This window comes from Oncorhynchus mykiss, chromosome 19, assembly GCF_057628025.1.
Source record: "Oncorhynchus mykiss isolate SJ-2025 chromosome 19, ASM5762802v1, whole genome shotgun sequence".
Taxonomy (NCBI): domain Eukaryota; kingdom Metazoa; phylum Chordata; class Actinopteri; order Salmoniformes; family Salmonidae; genus Oncorhynchus; species Oncorhynchus mykiss.
In genome coordinates this window covers 62,641,750-62,663,348 of record NC_143040.1, presented here as the reverse complement: position 1 = coordinate 62,663,348, position 21,599 = coordinate 62,641,750, and the positions used below count along the sequence as shown (strand labels likewise).

The 21,599-nt window shown below is 43.4% G+C and overlaps 1 protein-coding gene and 1 pseudogene across 7 annotated transcripts in view; both read left to right on the top strand.

The window, feature by feature from the left end:
- Positions 1 to 21,599, top strand: part of LOC110498118 (putative E3 ubiquitin-protein ligase RNF144A-A) — a 243,109-nt gene that overhangs the window by 221,374 nt on the left and 136 nt on the right. For all 7 annotated transcript variants that reach the window (XM_090211492.1, XM_021574713.3, XM_036955098.2 and 4 more), the window contains 5 exons: positions 1,177 to 1,237; positions 6,092 to 6,311; positions 13,685 to 13,832; positions 14,487 to 14,576; positions 17,847 to 21,599. The exon at positions 17,847 to 21,599 is cut by the window's right edge and continues 136 nt beyond it. In XM_090211492.1, the coding sequence (XP_090067618.1) occupies positions 1,177 to 1,237; positions 6,092 to 6,311; positions 13,685 to 13,832; positions 14,487 to 14,576; positions 17,847 to 17,978 (651 nt within the window). In that variant the 3' untranslated portion in view covers positions 17,979 to 21,599. The remainder of the gene's footprint in view (positions 1 to 1,176; positions 1,238 to 6,091; positions 6,312 to 13,684; positions 13,833 to 14,486; positions 14,577 to 17,846) is intronic.
- LOC149975257 (E3 SUMO-protein ligase ZBED1-like) lies at positions 3,101 to 4,363 on the top strand (annotated as a pseudogene).

Genomic DNA, 21,599 nt, shown 5'->3' with positions numbered 1-21,599 from the left:
GTACATTAAATACAAATATATGCATTTATAAATAATGTTTCTTAGATACCGATCACACACTCACATAGTTAATGTCTCTGTACCTTGACACTTAGCCTGTGGGCAAGCAACTTTAATTCACATTTCAGATTTTTCAGTACTTAGCTCCTGCTAACAACTGCTGATATTAGCATTGATCAAAAACAATGGAAGTGAAGGTGGTGTCTTGGATGTGAAGGGGACAGGTTTTAAAATGTCACTGAAATTGTTTTCTTTCATGGCCCAACTTTTATTGATATTTAGTCCTTTGGAACAACACTTACTATTAACATAGATAAGTATGTGAGTTGTTTGGATTAATTACATTTGTTCACGTCTTTCAAAGATCTCCACATCATTCCTAAGATCTGAAGCTGCAGAAGGACTGTTTAATTGGTGTTTCCTGCTGAGCAGACATTATCCTTCCCCCAAGCTGTCTCCACACAGCAATCTGTCCTAGCTCTGGCTCCCTCTCCACACGGCAATCTGTCCTAGCTCCGGCTCCCTCTCACCACAGCAATCATCTACCCTAGCTCCGGCTCCCTCTCACCACAGCAATCATCTGGCCTAGCTGCCTCGCACCACAGCAATCATCTGGCCTAGCTGCCTCGCACCACAGCAATCATCTGGCCTAGCTCTTGCTCCCCCTCTAAACGTGTCATCGTGCTTATACAATGTGGATGGGCTCTGCTCTCCTGCATCTCTCTCCAATTTGAGGTCAATCCAAGGGCACCGCTCCTCGCCTCTCCAGGTCGTTTGCTTGATGGACTCACTCTCTCTCTGTCTCGGAGGTTTGTGGCACGGCTGTATGTTTCCAATCAATCAAAGTCACTGGCCCTTTAATAGAACCTGGCTTGTAACTCAAGTCAGACGGTGTACTCATCCAGCTGCTATGACAGCTACGTCTTTGATAACCCCCACAACCAAATGTTCTTTTCATCGTCTTGTAATGACCACGTTTAACTCTCCGTATAGCTAACCAGTATGCATATATTCCTCTCTTTAAAACAGGTGGGCTAGTTCTAATGACGCTGGAATTGAGTGGGGTTTAGTAATTGATCATATTGTGGTTTAACTGAAAGCATCCTGTCTGATATTCGCTTGGTAAGCTATCAAAAGCACGTGTTCCTAACTGTTCCTCTTCTCTTCCTCATTCAGATCGAGTGCATGGTGGCTTCAGAGGTTATGCAGAGACACAAGAAGCTACAGTTTGAAAGGGGTGAGTGGGAGAGGAAACGATCTGTGACCGCCTCACCACTCATAGCCTGATGTGTGCGTCCGTGTGTGTGTGCGTCCGTGTGTGTGTGTGTGCGTCCGTGTGTGTGTGTGTGCGTCCGTGTGTGTGTGTGTGCGTCCGTGTGTGTGTGTGTGCGTCCGTGTGTGTGTGTGTGCGTCCGTGTGTGTGTGCGTCCGTGTGTGTGTGCGTCCGTGTGTGTGTGCGTCCGTGTGTGTGTGCGTCCGTGTGTGTGTGCGTCCGTGTGTGTGTGCGTCCGTGTGTGTGTGCGTCCGTGTGTGTGTGCGTCCGTGTGTGTGTGCGTCCGTGTGTGTGTGCGTCCGTGTGTGTGTGCGTCCGTGTGTGTGTGCGTCCGTGTGTGTGTGCGTCCGTGTGTGTGTGTGCGTCCGTGTGTGTGTGTGTGTGTGCGTCCGTGTGTGTGTGTGTGCGTCCGTGTGTGTGTGTGTGCGTCCGTGTGTGTGTGTGTGCGTCCGTGTGTGTGTGTGTGTGTGTGTCCGTGTGTGTGTGTGTGTGTCCGTGTGTGTGTGTGTGTCCGTGTGTGTGTGTCCGTGTGTGTGCGTCCGTGTGTGTGCGTCCGTGTGTGTGCGTGTGCGTCTGTGTGTGTGTGCGTGTGCGTCCGTGTGTGTCTCGCTCGCGCGTCCGTGTGTGTCTCGCTCGCGCGTCCGTGTGTGTGTCTCGCTCGCGCGTCCGTGTGTCCGTCTCGCTCGCGCGTCCGTCTCGCTCGCGCGTCCGTCCGTGTGTGTGTGTCTCGCGCGTCCGTCCGTGTGTGTGTGTCTCGCTCGCGCGTCCGTGTGTCTCGCTCGCGCGTCCGTGTGTCTCGCTCGCGCGTCCGTGTGTCTCGCTCGCGCGTCCGTGTGTCTCGCTCGCGCGTCCGTGTGTCTCGCTCGCGCGTCCGTGTCCGTGTGTGTGTGTCTCGTGCCCGTCCGTAGGTGTCTACTCTGGTCACAGGAGCCCCACCTGTGTCCCTTGTCTCCCCACACCATTTTAAAGTGATCTGGAGGACAATGACAACCCTCTACCTTGTCATTTATGTACAGCCTTTTTCCACTCTCTCTACAACATCTCTCATTCTTTACCTGGACTCTCACAGTCTCCAGTCCAGGATTATCAGAAGTGTCATCCCTGAATCAGAATGTTTGTCCTGTTGGCTGACCTATCGTGTCCTGGCTTCGAGCCTGTCTCTGTCCCAATCAAATTTGAACACAAGCCGCTATCAAAGAGAGGAAAGAGGGCTACAGTGCTTTCGAAAAGTATTCAGACCTCTTTCCTTTTTCCACGTTTTGTTATGTTACACTAGGACTGGGCGACATATCAATAATTATCGAGGTAATTACATCCCTCTAACGATATAAAAACGTTTAGATTCATTTTTCGATAATGTCGATATAGAATAATTAGGTACAGCAGTCCATTTCACCTCTGACGCAGCAGGAACGTGCGGCGGAGAAGTGACAATATGCACGTGGAGAGGTATACGCCGACTTAAAACCACTTAGCACCTCGGGTGATGGAGTAGCCACTATTAACCACGAAAAATGTGTGATGTAGGCAAAAACAGTGGCAGTGATGGCCATGGAGAAGGAGCAGCTTCCAACATAGAAATGATTGATGAAAAGGATTCAACTGTTTCAGTTATTTGGAAGTGGTTTGGCTTTTTGAAGTCTGACAAAGAGCAGAACAATGGGCAAATTCTGCCGTACACAGGTGGCTACCAAGTCACCATCTGAAGAAAAATCACTCTTTGGCACATGCAGAAAGTTTGAGTTTGCACCTCGGATTGATAAACACCCCTCAAGAATCAGCCAATCTAGGGATGTTCGTCCGATGCAGTCAACACTGACAGCGTTTATGCCCTACGAGCAAACATCTAAAAGACACAAGGACATCGCAAAATCTCTTATGCATTGCATTGCCAAGAACATGCGACCAATTAGCGCAGTCGAAAAGGAAGGTTTCAAGAGACTTATCAATTTAATGGACCCCAGGTACCCAGGTACCCTGACCGCAAACATTTCTCTCACACAGCACTGGAATCTTCCAAATAAATGCCTTCAAACATCATACTTTCCCGACGACCACACGGGTGAAGCAATAGCAGAGTGGCTCATTGACGGGGCTCATATAGCAGAGGGGACTCAGTCAAGACAGACAGGTCTGCATTACAACGGATAGTGGTGCGAAAGTGGTGAAGGCCGCTCACATCAACAAATGGACCCGACTGCAATGTTTTGGACATCGTCTGCACTTGGCCATTCCTAAGTAACCTTGTCAATTGTGTATATTGACGTGATTGGTTAGATGAAACTAAATGTGCATTTTTTTTTCATCAACTGATTAAGTTAAATTTTACATATAGTCCCTAAAGGGATTATTGTGATTTAACATTTTTATTAAAATCTTTTGATTTCTCTTAGTGGGTAGAGACAAACGGGTAGATTGAGCAATTGGAGTGTGTAGGAAAGTGGTAGGTGCCTTTTCCTATTCATAGAAAAAGAAGAGACCTGACAGTTGCTCAAAAAGAACACGACTTACCCCAGCACAAGTTGGTGACAGAGTTCCCTACCGGGTGGGGACACGTCAAAAGATGGTTCAAAGAGTACTGGAGCAGGAGAAAGACATTTCACAGGTCATGTCCAGTGACCAGAACACCCGGCATTTAACTCCCACCTATATAGATGTTCTGGAGTCCATCAACCAGGCATTGACCCCACTCTGTCTGGTGAGTCTTATGTCAGTGTGTCTTACCTGGAGCCAGTACTACACCTGTTCGATACAGAGGTCATGAAACCTGATGATGGTGAAACGGAGCTCACCCAAACCATCAAAATGATAGTCCATGACTATCTGAATGAGAAATATGATGACCTAGCCACAGATGACCTCCTGGACATGGCCTCGTTGGTCGACCCTCAGTTTAAAACACATTACATCGAAGAGGAGAAGGTGGGCCACGTAAAAGCAAGCTGTCTCAGAGATGGTCAATGAGGGACATGAAAACCCAAGCCCAGCACAGGGAGACGTTGCTGCTGCTTCACCACAACTGCCAGCTAAAAAGAGTCACTAGGCAGTTTTTTCAAAAAGCCATGCTCCACCACCACGGGTTTTTACTGAAATCCAGCTGGTGGAAAAGGAACTCAACTGCTACCTTCAGTCTCCTAATGCTGACAGTGAAACCAATCCACTGGACAGGTGGAAGATCCACCCAAAAACACCTTCCCAAAGTCAGGCACCTGGCAAAGCGCTACCTGTGCGTTCCTGCGACCAGCTCCCCCTCAGAGCGTGTTTTTAGCACAGGTGGAAACAGTGACCTGCCATAGGGCAGCTTTAAAGCCAGAGACCGTAGACAGACTTGTCCTTCTTGCTTGTAACTTGTAAGACAACAACTACCTGAACTTCAACTGTGATGTGCCATTAGGCTAACAGTTATAATGCATATTGACTTGCAGTATTTTTTTCTTTCTCAAGACTTGTAATGGTTTACAGCTTTAAAAAAAAAGTGGAGTTAAAATGTTACTTGTGAGTTCTACTTCTGACAAATAAGAAACATTAAAGCCTTTGGTTTGTTCAGGCATTCTTGAGTCTGAAGCAGATATGAACATTTTTTTAAACATTATTTGATTATTGTGATAATTATCGCTATCGAATTAAAAAATATATATTGTGATTTATTTTCCATATCGTCCAGTCCTACGTTACAGCCTTATTCTATAATGTATTAAATAAAACATATTCCTCATCAATCTACACACAATACCCCATAATGACTAAGTGAAAAAAAAATGTATGTGCTACAGAGGGACAAGAGAGACATGTGAAAAGTGCTATAAACAAGTTGGCTGAAAACTTATGAATGAAAAAAACTGTAGTTTTTGTGCAGGTACAGCCAACTAGCGCAAAAACATATTGTCAGGGACTGGGAGATTAGTACAGATTAAGGGAAATATGAACAGAACAAAGTAAATGTTTTATTTAATTTTTTACAATTACATAAGTCCTCCATTGCTTTGGAATGACACGTCCGGTTTTGTCTGGAAATACTCGGGAGAAAAGGGATATTTTTTTTGTAAAATGTCAGGAGAATATTCAACCCTAGTGTGCATGCTTACACATACAAGAACACACACACAATATGGTGACCGTGGCCACATTAGATCCCCATAAATGGGTAAAAATATTTAAGAAAAGCCAGGGAGAAGAGTGGGTAAAGGCAGTCAGCCATCTCATCAACGTTCCAGGCCAGCGAGTCAGAATAGTGTCTGAAACCGTTCCATATTTGGCAGAGCCTAAGACTGCATGTGGAATTGTGTGCAAGCAAGAGGCTGTTGCATTGGACACAAGCATTGTGTGTTTTTGATTGGGACAGGATGATCAGGTTTGTTTTGTAGCGACAGACCAAACATTGAGCATCTGCCAGTTTTTTGTTCGGTAGATGCTAATTTAAATGGAGAAAAATAGAAGTGCATTTAGCTGCCCTGTTATGGACCAACTGAAGGTGATTTTGTGTATGTCAAATTAGACATGATTGGGAGTTTGTTTACGTCAGTCACAATTGCGATTGGTTTGGTACACATACAATCTCACTATACACACAGACATGAAAGATGACAGTCAATAATAAAGTAGTAAAAAAATACATGGAATTATTGTATTTGGATTGTTTTTGCTATCATTAATATCACTAATTTCTGCAAAAAGTCATTGCGTTGAAAGTGTGTTACCACATGTAACGACATAGGCACTACAATCACTTATGAACTCAGGTCACCATGCCACTACCACACAGGTGGGCTGGGGTTACAGTACAGTCTTTTGGTGACACCTTGTTTTGTGCCACCACAGAGGTGCTTCTGGACCCGTGTCTGATGTGGTGCCCGTCGTCGTCGTGCCAGGCAGTGTGCCAGCTGAAGGAGACTGAGGTGGCGCTGCCCCAGCTGGTGCAGTGTGCCGTGTGCACCCTGGAGTTCTGCTCTGCCTGCAAGCTTAACTGGCACCCCGGGCAGGCCTGCCCACCACCGGAGAACAACCTGCCCATCACCGCCTTCCTACCTGGAGAGACCAGGTATGGAACTAGATGGGAAGTTTTTGCAATTGTCAATACCGTTTAAACTATTTATTTTTACGTTTTTTTTTAAATAAATGGGTATTTTTGCTGCTTTTTAAGTAAATACATGATGTCAACTTGTGCAATATGTTCGGAGATAAAGAACAGCGAGTTCTTCATTTCACCCGTCACATTGTTATGAAGATTATGGTAGACCCCAGTCACGTGGCGTCTGTTTACAAGCACACAACGACGTGCGGCATGCACCAGGTGATCTAGTTAAGGTATGGAATTCACAACTAAATGTTTGCCAGCTAGAAATCTTTAACTATTTTAAGTTAACTGTCTAAAATGTGATAAATGCTCTGCAGCTCTGCGTTTGGTTTGCTAATTTAGTAGGTAGTTAGCTATCTAGCTAACGTTAAGTGCTTAGCTTCTTCCAAAATTAAGCATTTGCTTGGTAACCGCAGAGAATCCCCTCCTTGATCAGGAGCCTTGCAGGCTAATATTTGTTTTGTGCGTGCTGAAAACTGTGAGTATAATTTCTGTTACTTGTTTAGGTCAGAAACTGCACAGTGTTTGCTAGCATGTAGTTAACCTTCTCTATGGAATTTGACATGTGCTTGTTAGCATTGCTAAACTTTTGGATTACAGAGTATCAGTGAACCTTGTGTTCAGTGCCGGTATTACTGAATATCCCAGTATGGAACAAAGTCTGTATGAAGGTATGACCATCTAGATACCACCCAAGAGTCTTCTTTTTTTTTCTTCATCTCAATCACTTCCTATCCTCCCGGACACATCCTTCCTACCCGTAAGAGACCAGGTATAGAGCTGGAGTTTTGTCCTCTTCCTCCTCCTGTCTTCATCTTTAAGATGCCCTCCAGCCATCTTTTAACTTTTTACTGTTGAAAAGCGATATCCCAAGAATAAATACATTCAAGAACATACACTAAAGGGTAAAAAAAAAATCTGTTTTGAGCAAAAAGTTTACTGCAGACTTCAAGGTGAATAGGGCATTCAAGCCAGAGTTGGTCTGATGGCATGTCGTGATGTCATCAGCCTCCCCCTTGTTTGAGGGGCAATAGAGAACAAAAGAGGGAAGGCTTGGCACTTTAACACACTCTCCTTCCCATCACCTCAAACTAGTTGAATAGGGTTACACTCGTGACAACTGAATGACATTTCATCCCAAAAAGCAGCATATGGGGCCTTATTCAATCAACCTGCTTAACTGGCTTTCCCCAATAAATGACACTGTAAGCATTGTTTTGTTGAGAGCATAAACATACGTTTGTTCTTATTTTGGAAACTCTGGTGCAGTGATTCACGTACATACATGCATTGTATTTAGCTGTCATTGTTTCCTTTTCATGTTGATGATCTGTCCTCTACCTAGGACACAGCCTCTGTCCTCTCTACTGAAGACACTGTGAGGACACAACCTCTGGTCCCTGTGGGAACCTGTATTTACAATCCAGCCAGCTCTCTGTTTCTGGATACCAGCCTAGCTACTGCTGTTGATGGTTCCAGGAAGCCTGCTGCTCTCATGCGTAACACTATGGCATGAATCATGTAGTAGTCTCTAGTCATCTAGTACATTTTTGTGGATATTTAATATGACCGAGTGTATTGGCTGGAGCAGATTGCCTGACGGTAGTGCTGAGACCCATGGGGTCAGTTAAGGCTACCCGGGGTTGACTAAAGTCACCTGATGAAAGTTGTACCGGGAGCAAGTAGATCAATTTATGATCGTAACTCATAGCCAATTTGGATGAGTTGTCTACTTAATATTATAGAATATGGTGGCCCAGTATTAAAGCCATCTGAAAGTAGCGTGAAGAGGAGAGTTGTTGAGTTGTCCTCAGATGTCACGAAAGGCCCCAGTGTTAAAGGGACTGTTCAGGATTTTACAACTTCAGTAGTCTGTGGGCCAGGAGAAACTGATCCATGGTTCGGTTTTCTCTTAACAGCCACAACAAACTTTCGCCATGGCCAAATCAATTCTCATCAACTCCACATTTAGTTGCTACTTAAACATCATTTCCCCATATAATAAAAAATCAAAAACATGCCCCATCACTTCCATTGATTGTTAGCTAGTGGTGGCTAAAGTTAATGTTTTTTTTAATTATTCTTAGGGGTGGATCAGCTCAATATTGCGGGAAGATTGTTGCTTCCATCAATGTAATTGTCTGCATCATCTCCAATCCCCCATATATTTTTGGGGTAAATATATCCATATACAGCTGTGGCCAAAAGTTGAGAATGACACATTAATTTTCAGTCTGCTGCCTCAGTTTGTATGAAGGCAATTTGCATATACTGCAGAATGTTATGAAGAGTGATCAGGTGAATTGCAATTAATTGCTAAGTCCCTCTTTGCCATGCAAATGAACTGAATCCCCCAAAAACATTTCCACTGCATTTCAGCCCTGCCACAAAAGGACCAGCTGACATGTCAGTGATTCTCTCGTTAACACAGGTGTGAGTGTTGACGAGGACAAGGCTGGAGATCACTCTGTCATGCTGATTGAGTTCGAATAACAGACTGGAAGCTTCAAAAGGAGGGTGGTGCTTGGAATCATTGTTCTTCCTCTGTCAATCATGGTTACCTGCAAGGAAACAAGTGCTGTCATCATTGCTTTGCACAAAAAGGGCTTCACAGGCAAGGATATTGCTGCCAGTAAGATTGCACCAAAATCAAACATTTATCGGATCATCAAGAACTTCAAGTAGAGCGGTTCAATTGTTGTGAAGAAGGCTTCAGGGCACCCAAGAAAGTCCAGCAAGCACCAGGACCGTCTCCTAAAGTCGATTCCGCTGCAGTATCGGGGCACCACCAGTACAGGGCTTGCTCGGGAATGGCAGCAGGCAGGTGTGAGTGCATCTGCACGCACAGTGAGGTGAAGACTTTTGGAGGATGGCCTGCTGTCAAGAAGGGCAGCAAAGAAGCCACTTCTCTCCAGGAAAAACATCAGGGACATACTGATATTCTGCAAAAGGTACAGGGATTGGATTGCTGAGAACTGGGGTAAAGTCATTTTCTCTGAATCCCCTTTCAGGTTGTTTGGGGCAACCCGGAAAAAAGCTTGTCCGTAGAAGACAAGGTGAGAGCTACCATCAGTCCTGTGTCATGCCAACAGTAAAGCATCCTGAGACCATTCATGTGTGGGGTTGCTTCTCAGCCAAGGGAGTGGGCTCACTCACAATTTTGCCTAAGAACACAGTCATGAATAAAGAATGGTACCAACACATCCTCTGTGAGCAACTTCTCCCAACCATCCAGGAACAGTTTGGTGAAGAACAATGCCTTTTCCAGCATGATGGAGCACTTTGCCATAAGGCAAAAGTGATAACTAAGTGGCTCGGGAACATAACATCAATATTTTGGGTCCATGGCCAGGAAACTCCCCAGACCTTAATCCCATTGAGAACTTGTGGTCAATCCTCAAGAGGCGGGTGGACAATTTAAAAACCCACATTAATTTTCCAGCATTGATTATGCAAGAATGGGCTGCCATTAGTCAGGATGTCGCCCAGAAGTTAATTGACAGCATGCCAGGGCAGATTGCAGAGGTCTTGAAAAAAAGGGGTCAACACTGCAAATATTGACTCTTTGCATCAACTTCATGTAATTGTGAATAAAAATCCTTTGACACTTATGAAATGCTTGTAATTATACTTCAGTATTCCATAGTAACATCTGACAAAAATATCTAAAGACACTGAAGCAGCAAACTTTGTGGAAATGAATTTGTCATTCTAAAAACTTTTGGCCACGACTGTACATACACTTACATACATATGCATACATAAACACATACATACACATACCTATATACAGTGGGGCAAAAAAGTATTTAGTCAGCCACCAATTGTGTAAGTTCTCCCACTTAAAAAGATGAGAGGCCTGTAATTTTTTATCATAGGTACACTTCAACTATGACACACAAAATGAGAAAAACAAATCCAGAAAATCACATTGTAGGATTTTTAATGAATTTATTTGCAAATTATGGTGGAAAATAAGTATTTGGTCAGTAACAAAAGTTTATCTCAATACTTTGTTATATACCCTTTGTTGGCAATGACAGAGGTCAAACGTTTTCTGTAATTCTTCACAAGGTTTTCACACACTGTTACTGGTATTTTGGCCCATTCCTCCATGCAGATCTCCTCTAGAGCAGTGATGTTTTGGGGCTGTTGCTGGGCAACACAGACTTTCAACTCCCTCCAAAGATTTTCTATGGGGTTGAGATCTGGAGACTGGCTAGGCCACTCCAGGACCTGGAAATGCTTCTTACGAAGCCACTCCTTCGTTGCCTGGGCGGTGTGTTTGGGATCATTGTCATACTGAAAGACCCAGCCACGTTTCATTTTCAATGCCCTTGCTGATGGAAGGAGGTTTTCACTCAAAATCTCACGATACATGGCCCCATTCATTCTTTCCTTTACACGGATCAGTCGTCCTGGTCCCTTTGCTGAAAAACAGCCCCAAAGCATGATGTTTCCACCCCCATGCTTCACAGTAGGTATGGTGTTCTTTGGATGCAACACAGCATTCTTTGTCCTCCAAACACAACGAGTTGAGTTTTTACCAAAAAGTTATATTTTGGTTTCATCTGACCATATGACATTCTCCCAATCTTCTTCTGGATCATCCAAATGCTCTCTAGCAAACTTCAGATGGGCCTGGACATGTACTGGCTTAAGCAGGGGGACACATCTGGCACTGCAGGATTTTAATCCCTGGCGGCGTAGTGTGTTACTGATGGTAGGGCAATGTTTCTTTGGTCCCAGCTCTCTGCAGGTCATTCACTAGGTCCCCTCGTGTGGTTCTGGGATTTTTGCTCACCGTTCTTGTGATCATTTTGACCCCACGGGGTGAGATCTTGCGTGGAGTCCCAGATCGAGGGTGATTATCAGTGATCTTGTATGTCTTCCATTTCCTAATAATTGCTCCCACAGTTGATTCCTTCAAACCAAGCTACTTACCTATTGCAGATTCAGTCTTCCCAGCCTGGTGCAGGTCTACAATTTTGTTTCTGGTGTCCTTTGACAGCTCTTTGGTCTTGGCCATAGTGGAGTTTGGAGTGTGACTGTTTGAGGTTGTGGACAGGTGTCTTTTATACTGATAACAAGTTCAAACAGGTGCCATTAATACAGGTAACGAGTGGAGGACAGATGAGCCTCTTAAAGAAGACGTTACAGGTCTGTGAGAGCCAGAAATCTTGCTTGTTTGTCGGTGACCAAATACTTATTTTCCACCATAATTTGCAAATAAATTCATTAAAAATCCTCATGTGATTTTCTGGATTTGTTTTTCTCATTTTGTCTGTCATAGTTGAAGTGTACCTATGATGAAAATTACAGGCCTCTCATCTTTTTAAGTGGGAGAACTTGCACAATTGGTGGCTGACTAAATACTTTTTTGCCCCACTAGATACACATACTTTTTTTTTGAATATACCTTTATTTCCTGCACACCCTACCACCCTTCCCCCAATTGGAGTAAACTTATTAACAATAACACTTAGGTTTCTACCTTCAGTTTATACATATTATACACATTTTACAGACATATTATACACATTTTACGGACAATCTATTTTACAATATTTTTTGTTTATTTTTAGTCCTTCCTCTATTTCTGATGTCCATCCAGTTGATTTCTATTTGTAACTGCTATTTCACAACATTTGTGAACCTATATACATTTACAGACCCCGTATGTTTTACATCTTGTTATTAGTCCCATCCTTCAGCTCCATTCAACCCCTCCTATCTCTTAACACCATCCATTTTGGATTTCAATTTGACATATTTTTTTAAATGTGATGTTTCCCAAAAGTACTGATCCTTTCTATTCTCATAGCTTCTACAGATTTTAAATGAACATTTTTGCTAAATTAATTATTATATTATTTATTGATTGATTGACTATGGCTTTTCAAATCACCCAGTATTGCTATCTGCAGCGTTAGTTCTAGGCGAATGTTGCAATGCTTTAGCCATTCCTGGAACATTCTATTGGTTGTAATTTAAATAGAAAAATTTGACGTTTTTGAATCCGGCATTGTTTTGTGTGTCAATTCATTAACCATGTGCCATGGAATGGGTACAACGAAAATCTCTTCCCAACAATTTTGCAATTTATACAGCTGTCAGTTTTTTTGGTCCTTAAATTAAATTGATATGTTTTATTTTCCACACTTTTCTTTAACCATTTGTTAGCTTGTCAGCTAATGGTTGTATTGTCTGTTTAAGGAAAACCATGGATTACAGTTTCCCATGGCCTAACTTCAGGATGCGGAACCAACTAACATCCAGTTGTAAAATCCTGAACAATTCATCATTTAACGCGGCAATCAGCTGTTGAATAATACCAAATCGTACTTCCCGCCTCTGTTTGGGTAAAAAGCTGAGGAATGGGGCTGGAGACCTGTAGCCACTCTCATATTCATAGACAGAGCTATGGATGCAAGGATTGACCATCCATGATTTCCAAATGGAAGTTTTAACAACGTTTTGAGGCTTTACATTGTTTACAAACAGGGTAAAACAGGCATATTTTGGTTTCTCATGGGGTACTAATTTCATGAGGCATTTATAATTCATATTACTCAAGGGGTACATATAATTCATTTATACGTCCCAAAATGGATGTAGGAGCTGAATATTGCCCTTTTACTCTGCAGCCTACTCTCTCCCCACTGTCAAGACTTCAATTATGGCTTGTATGGCTCTTACTGTGATGCTTCAGTTGTCTCAACAGTGAGCTCTGGAGTACATTCTTCCTTCTCTCTCTATCCTTGAAGAGGGGAGGGGAAATGAGTCTCCTTATTTGAATGGCCTCCTCTTACACTATTAGCCCGTTCTGCAACCAGCTGACATATGAAGGCATTATGACAAAGGGCAAATGTTATCCTCAGTGGACCGATCCCATTTTGCACGGAGCTTTCTGCCTTTCACTGATATTTGTTTTAGTTTCTCTCTGTTGCCATTGCTCATATGAAACAGACACTCTCCTCAAACCTCACAGTGATCCATGTATTTTACATTCTGATCTTGAAGCTGTATCAAATTAAGGAGGAAGTAAGAGGTGTGCCTTAATTCACTCTGGCTGTATGTGATCAATAGCTGGATAATTGGCTCAAGAAATTAACATGCTTGTTCTGTGTCCAGTTTATTGCAAGCTTGGGTCTATTGTGCACTTAGAAAGGCTATAACAGCTCTGTGGCATGATAAACTGTATGGGTGGAAAATCTCTGGGTCTCTGATGTATCGTGGTCTTTGTAAGCATTATTCAGAATAAACGCTTGTTTCAAACAGAATTTGTTTAAGAAACGTAACACACACTGAACGTTGCTCTCTCACTGTCTCCTCAGCTCCTTTTACAAGAGTGACGACGATGACGGTCCCATCAAGCGCTGTCCCAAGTGTAAGGTGTACATCGAGAGAGACGAGGGCTGTGCCCAGATGATGTGCAAGAACTGCAAACATGCCTTCTGCTGGTACTGCCTCGAGTCACTGGACGTGAGTAGAGAACCCTGTCTCACTCACACACACACACACGTCTTTCTGCTGGTACTGCCTGGATTCACTGGATGTGAGTAGAGAACCCTGTCTCTCTCTCTCTCACTCACTCACTCACTCACTCACCTTTTCTGCTGGTACTTTCTAGAGTTCCTGGACTTGAAAAGAACGTCTCAATGTTTGCCTGAAACACCTCTGCTCGCATGCTGCTACAACTTGCTGATCCTATAGAATAATACACACGTATCTTTGCCAAGGATTTTTAAATTCGCTGTACAGAGAATGTTGCACCTGACTGCAATACAGCAGTCTGAAATCTGCATAGAATTCACTCCGTCTGGTGTTAGCAATGATTCAATGTGTTACATGGGGAGTAATAGCACTACAGGAGGAGTGATAAGGCTGCAGGCCAATGTCTTTCCAAATCCATGACGTTTGATACAAGGCAATGGAACTGAAACAACCGTTTTTATTTATTTGTTATCTGTGCTTGTAGGAAGCTAGGAACCTTTACTGGCAGTTTCTTAAGTAAATCCTAATTTCAGACCACAGGCAATTTAGACCACTGGTCATTTAAAAGCAATTTTCTCTCAGCAGCTGCCTCTGAGTACTATTGATAGATCATTATTCTCTCTCTGTGTGTGTGTGTGACAGGATGACTTCCTCCTGATCCACTTTGACAAAGGACCCTGTCGAAACAAACTAGGCCACTCCAGGTCGTCTGTCATCTGGCACAGAACACAGGTGAGTTACAGTATGTTAGCACACTCACTGTTCTCCTTCATAACTTTCTGTCTCTCTCTTTCACACACTGGACTTCGTGTTCAACATGAATACACATGGACGGTGCTATGTAAAAACACTGGTCGGTAGGAGAGCACAGGTTGGTTCATGTGCTCTAGATGTTGGCCCATTGTTGTTGGTGAGAACATGTCTGACATTGCTATCTTCTAGGTCATTTCCTTTGTATGTGTAAATTTACTAGTCAATGGGTAATAGTAAATATTTTAGTTTGGCACAAATGTGACCGGCTGCTCAATATCTTGCATTACAACATGCATAACCATGTTGTAACTGACTGGCGCAGTGATCTAAGGCACTGCATCTCAGTGCTTGAGGCGTCACTACAGACACCCTGGTTCGAATCCAGTCTGTATTAGAACCCGCCGTGATCGGGTGTCCCATAGGGCGGTTCACAATTGGCCTAGAGTCGTCCGGGTTTGACCGGTGTAGGCCATCATTGTAAATAAGAATTTGTTCTTAACTGACCTGCCTAGTTAAAGGTTCAAACATAACACTTGCCATACATTGGGAAATCAAATGAAAGTCCATGTGTCCTTTAGAATTGTTATTTTAATATTCATTTAATGCAACAACAAAACAATTTCATCTTATATCACCAAGTCATTTTTCAGCTATAAGTACAGTAACTTCGAGCACATATCTATTCATAGACAAGCACGTTTCCCGTGTTTTAATGGTGTTGTGACTGCTAGCTTACACACTGACATCTGTTGCCCAATGGGACAGGCTGAGTCATTTGAGCATGGTTACAGCTCGTGTACTGCACCTCCTGTACCCAGCCCGTACAACCTCACTGCTTCCTACCCAGCCCGTACAACCTCACTGCTCCCTACCCAGCCCGTACAACCTCACTGCTCCCTACCCAGCCCGTACAACCTCACTGCTCCCTACCCAGCCCGTACAACCTCACTGCTCCCTACCCAGCCCGTACAACCTCACTGCTCCCTACCCAGCCTGTACAACCTCACTGCTCCCTACCCAGCCTGTACAACCTCACTGCTTCCTACCCAGCCCGTACAACCTCACTGCTTCCTATGCAGCCCGTACAACCTCACTGCTTCCTACGCAGCCCGTACAACCTCACTGCTTCCTACGCAGCCCGTACAACCTCACTGCTTCCTACGCAGCCCGTACAACCTCACTGCTTCCTACCCAGCCCGTACAACCTCACTGCTTCCTACGCAGCCCGTACAACCTCACTGCTTCCTACGTAGCCTGTACAACCTCACTGCTTCCTACGCAACCTGTACAACCTCACTGCTTCCTACGCAACCTGTACAACCTCACTGCTTCCTACGCAACCCGTACAACCTCACTGCTCCCTACCCAGCCTGTACAACCTCACTGCTTCCTACGCAGCCTGTACAACCTCACTGCTTCCAAGGACCTTGTCGCTCTCTCAAACTCCTCACGAACACCTAAAACATGGCCCTTATTCACAAAAGTGGTGCTGATCTTGGGATCTAAAAGGCTAAACTGATCATAGATCAGCACTTTTTATGAATAAAGGCCCTGATCTGATAGGGCAAATCCTGCCTTGATGAAAGCTCAGCCTCTGTCTGACTTCAGATCAGTTATTGGATTGTGTCCACTAGGGATGCCATAAGAGGAATGCAGGTCACCTCTCCAGGCTTACTGTTCTCAGACCAGACTTGGTATATTCTATACGATAGCATTGTCAGGGTTTGTTCATATGGGCCCACAGGATATCATGTTAATACAGGTATACCGGCACAACTAAAGGTTAATGTGGTGCTCGTCTGGGGAATTCATGTAAATATTAATACCTCCACAAGAGGAACTGAAACACCCAAGAGTGGATCTCAACTATGATATTTATCCATGCTTGGTCTTTAATTAAAATGTTTTTGTCAAAGGATATTATGTTAAACCATCTAGCTGACTGTCAAAATGGTCCGTTTGCAGTTATTTTTAGATAACTATATCTCACTCTCTGCCATCTTGTCCTTCACAGACCTACCCTGAGGTGATCCCCAAAATTACTCTTGCTCTGAAACTGGCAGAATTGCATTATGTTATTTTCCCTGTAAATGCATGTTTTGTATGCCATTTTGTTGCTGAGGAGATGTTGGGCTGGAATCAGATGCCACCATGTGGTGGGATAGGTGACTTGCACAACAAAGATTGAAAATAAAAGGGATGCCCAGCACTCACACAAGGGTTTATGTTCAATAAGGCCAAACGAGAAAATGGTTTGAGAAGAAAAGTGGAAATAGCTTGGAGTCTAATTTTCATGTTAAGTGATTCCGCAGATGCTTGTCCTCTTCAAAGTGGTTTCTCTACAGTGTGGCATGTGTTGTCCTTTTGATATGTTTGCTATGTATCTAAACAAACAGTGTCTTCTCTCCTGGTGCTTCGGTCTTGTTGCAGTCTCTCACCCTCTTACTTTCTCTTCTCCCCTCTCCCCCTCTCTCTCCCTCCTCTCTACTTTCTCTCTCCCTCCTCTCTACTTTCTCTCTCCCTCCTCTCTACTTTCTCTCTCCCTCCTCTCTACTTTCTCTCTCCCTCCTCTCTACTTTCTCTCTCCCTCCTCTCTACTTTCTCTCTCCCTCCTCTCTACTTTCTCTCTCCCTCCTCTCTACTTTCTCTCTACCTCCTCTCTACTTTCTCTCTCCCTCCTCTCTACTTTCTCTCTCCCTCCTCTCTACTTTCTCTCTCCCTCCTCTCTACTTTCTCTCTCCCTCCTCTCTACTTTCTCTCTCCCTCCTCTCTACTTTCTCTCTCCCTCCTCTCTACTTTCTCTCTCCCTCCTCTCTACTCTCTCTCTCTCTCTACTTTCTCTCTCTACTTTCTCTCCCCCTCTCTCTCCCTCTCTACTTTCTCTCCTCCCCTCTCTCCCTCTCTACTTTCTCTCCTCCCCTCTCTCCCTCTCTACTTTCTCTCCTCCCCTCTCTCCCTCTCTACTTTCTCTCCTCCCCTCTCTCCCTCTCTACTTTCTCTCCTCCCCTCTCTCTCCCTCTCTACTTTCTCTCCTCCCCTCTCTCTCCCTCTCTACTTTCTCTCCTCCCCTTTCTCTCCCTCTCTACTTTCTCTCCTCCCTTCTCTCTCCCTCTCTACTTTCTCTCCTCCCCTCTCTCTCCCTCTCTACTTTCTCTCCTCCCCTCTCTCTCCCTCCTCTCTACTTTCTCTCCTCCCCTCTCTCTCCCTCCTCTCTCCCTCTCTACTTTCTCTTGCTCTCACTCTCTCCAGGTGGTGGGGATCTTCGCTGGCTTTGGCCTGCTCCTGCTGGTGGCCTCTCCCTTCCTCCTCCTGGCCACACCATTCATCCTCTGCTGCAAGTGCAAGTGCAGCAAAGGAGATGATGACCCCTTTCCCACCTAAACCTCACCCCACCAACACAGGCGGGTGAAGAGTCCGCCCCCCCCCCTCCCCCGCCATGGACCATTTTTTTCCCTTGTTTTCCCCTATTGTCTCCAACTTTGGAGTGCTGCTTTATTTAATGGGACTTGGGCCTAGCCACTTCCCAATCCATCACTCCACAGTGTCATGGTGGGAGTGGAGAAGAAGGAGTTGACCCCATGCCCACTGGCCTGGTAGACGAGGTCAAAGGTCACGGGTCAGACTTTGAGGACAATGATGCCCCTCTGTGTGGATTTGGGGGCTTGTGTAACTATACTGTAGCAGGGCCACTCTGAGGCCTCGGCTGTGCTTCAGGCAGTACAAGACAAGAGGAGGGTGTTTTATCAAGATGAAGGATAAACATATTAGGATGTCTTGGTCAGGGTTGGGCTCAATTCTAATTGAAGGCAGTCCATTTAGGAATTAAACAAAAATTAAATAATTGATCAAATTGCATTTATTTTAAATTACTTCTCAATAAACTTAACTGTAACCTTTTTATTTCACAAGTTTTTATATTTCAGAATTAAAATTTCAAATCACTTCCATGAATTGACTGCCTTCAATTTGAGTTGAGCCTCCCTGTTCTAGAACCTCTCCTCGGGACATGTTCATGCAGGAACAGCTTGAATCGGAGGACCTTTCACTTGAACTCACTTTAATCAAGTTTTGTTCATTTTTCAAACACAAAGCTCCCTCCCCCCCACTCTCTGTGTAGCTGTCAACATACAGGAAGTAGCACTGGAGTTACGTGATGACCCACGTTTTGTGTTCACTCTGTTTGCACATGAGACTCCCGTTTGTCACTTTAAGGACCGGGGCGGGAGTTGGGACGTTTTCTCTCTCACTCCCCTGTACAGCACGTTCTCTTGTTGATGTCAGTGTTTTTGTAATCTTTCGCTATGTTCCAAACTATCAGCAAGAAAGTATTAATTTTACAAACTGGATTTGAACTCTTATGTGTCTACAGGTATTTGTGACGGTGTCCCAAACTCACTCTCACGTCCCAATAAGATAATCATGGGCCTGTATTCACACAGTCTCAGAGTAGGACTGCTGATCTAGGAAAGACTAAACGAATCCTAGGTTAGCATTCTTACTCTGAAACACTTTGTGAATACAGGCCCTGAACCTTAGTGTCGTCATCCACACAGACGGAAACAAACCATTTGGAATCAACAGAAGCGACTTCTGTTGTCAAATGGAATACCTGAATATAGATGTCCTGACGTTTTAATTCCGAGTTCCTCTGAACCCAGATAATCATATTGCTTAGCCAAATAGAACAAATGGTTTTAAATCAATTAGAAAAGTAGCCAAAAAGACACCTTTAGTTTCCTGAAGAAAAAAAAAACATGGCTTTTGTCCAGTTCCGTCCTTGTGAAAGCACACTTAAATAATGAATTTGTTTAATGCATCACAATCAGTCATTAAAACCTGTTTATTGTCAGGTAGAACATAAGAGATGAATTCATGTCTCTCTGATACAAAGATGTCTCTTCATATCCATATCACATTGATGTTGGTCATATATATCCAACTACTGTAATGAACAATAATCCTATACAAGTGTTTTTTGTTGTGTGAACTAGTGGAAAACTTGCATATGTTAGTGGTATGGTTGTCAATGTTTTCATTGGGAGAAAGTTGAGAGCTCACTCTCTCTACATGCAGCTAACCTTTGCAGGGCTATCAAAATGTCAAGAACTTCACTAGACTGTTTTGGACACATCCGAAAGCTGCTCTACACATCACTGTATCTATGCAAGTTCGTGCGTTTCCAATCTTACTAGGTCTTGCTAATAGTGTGGTCATATCAAGTGGTCCAGTATGTTATACCAGATTCCCTGTGCCATCTCTTCATACGGTAGTGTTTGACTTGCATCAGATGTAACATGGGTTTGATTTGACCTATCTGGGAAGCCATACATTAGTTAATCACTGTAATTTGTCCTCATGTTGTTCCATTAGACTGTTTGGTGAGGATGCATGTAGCTACACAGTTTCTCACTCTGAAACACATCTAAAAGGGCAATCTGCTGCATCCATTTTTTGACTTTTTAAAGTCATAATATATAGCCATTGATTCATGAAGAATATAACGGTCTCGTGAGCTTAGTTCAACTGTATAAACCCATTAGAAACCAAACTATAAGCTTGTTTTACTCATTTGTGTAAACTAATAATTCTATAGCCTCAAAATGGTTAACTATAGTTTTGATATTTAATGGATGGTCAGTCCTTGCATCCATAGCTGTTTTATGAATTTCTACATCTACTGTTTACCAAAACAGTGGCAGGGTGCCCACTCTTTTTATTGCTTGAACTGAAGATTGACCCTAAACTCAAGAGATGAGTCATTATCATTCCGTCCATCACTTAGCTACTTTGGAACACATACAGAATACTGAGAAACTCTTCAGAGAAGTCCCTGATTTTTAATGTTGTTCTCCTCGTAGAATTCAAATAGGGGCTATGGCAATTAATGGAACTAGTGTCAGAGGGGCTATGGCAGTTAATGGAACTATCATCAGCAATCATCTTACCTCATGGTAGCCATTCCTTTAAAAACAAAGATAATGTTAGCCTAAATGTTTGAATACCTCGCCTGTAGCCTCATTTTCTTCTAACCCTTAATGCATCAAAGCCTGTAATTCCCCAAAAATTCAGTTGATCTTATTGACCCTTTTCTGTCAGTAAGGAATATAAAGGTTTCAACTGAACATGTGGATCACTGAGCTGACCATGTCTTTGTATGACAATCGTGCCAAGAAGGTCTCGTGTGTGTGTGTGTGTGGCAATGGTGAAATTGAATGGTGTAGATTGAATAGCTTGAAGCGTCTTAAGAATTTTTCAAATAAAATCTGCGATCTTGTTTCCGTATGGTGTGGATGTTAATGTTGGAGGTTGAGCCTTGGAATACTCTGTGGTATGACGTGTACTATTGTTTTGGTTTTCAAGATGTAGTATGTTCATTAAATACTGTAGTTTTTCTGGAATTGTTGAGTTTTTTGAATGGGTTTGGAGATCAGAAGAAATGTAGACGCTATTTCCAGATTTCCTCAACTCGGAGGAAGGAAGGATGGCATTGCAGGACTATAGGAAATGTAACACTCAACTTGTTTCCACTTCTCTTATCATCCATTTGGTATAGTTGGGATGTTGAGCTGAGAAGAAATCCTGAATATTTGTCCTCTGACTCAACTGGTTTCATTCAGCATTATGCAGCAAAGGGCCAAAAAATGTACATTTTAAACGCCGTTCACCTTGAGGTGATGCCATGCATGTTGCACAATTATTTTCTAAGATGTAATACTTCTATTGCTTTGTCCACATTTCTACTGAGATGTATGTAGGTTGTCAAAAATTCCATTGCTCTTGTTTTTAAAATGCATGTTGTACTCTACCATTACTATGCGTTTTAAGAACCCATACTATGCCTCTTCATTATAGGGACTGAAACAAGTCCTTACATTTCTGTCATGACATACTATCCTGGCTTTTGAAGTTTGCCTTTTACACTTAAGATACTGTACGTAGGTTGCCTTTGTGTTATACTTCTGTTGGCTTTGATGCAGTTGATCATACATTTAATTACTTTCA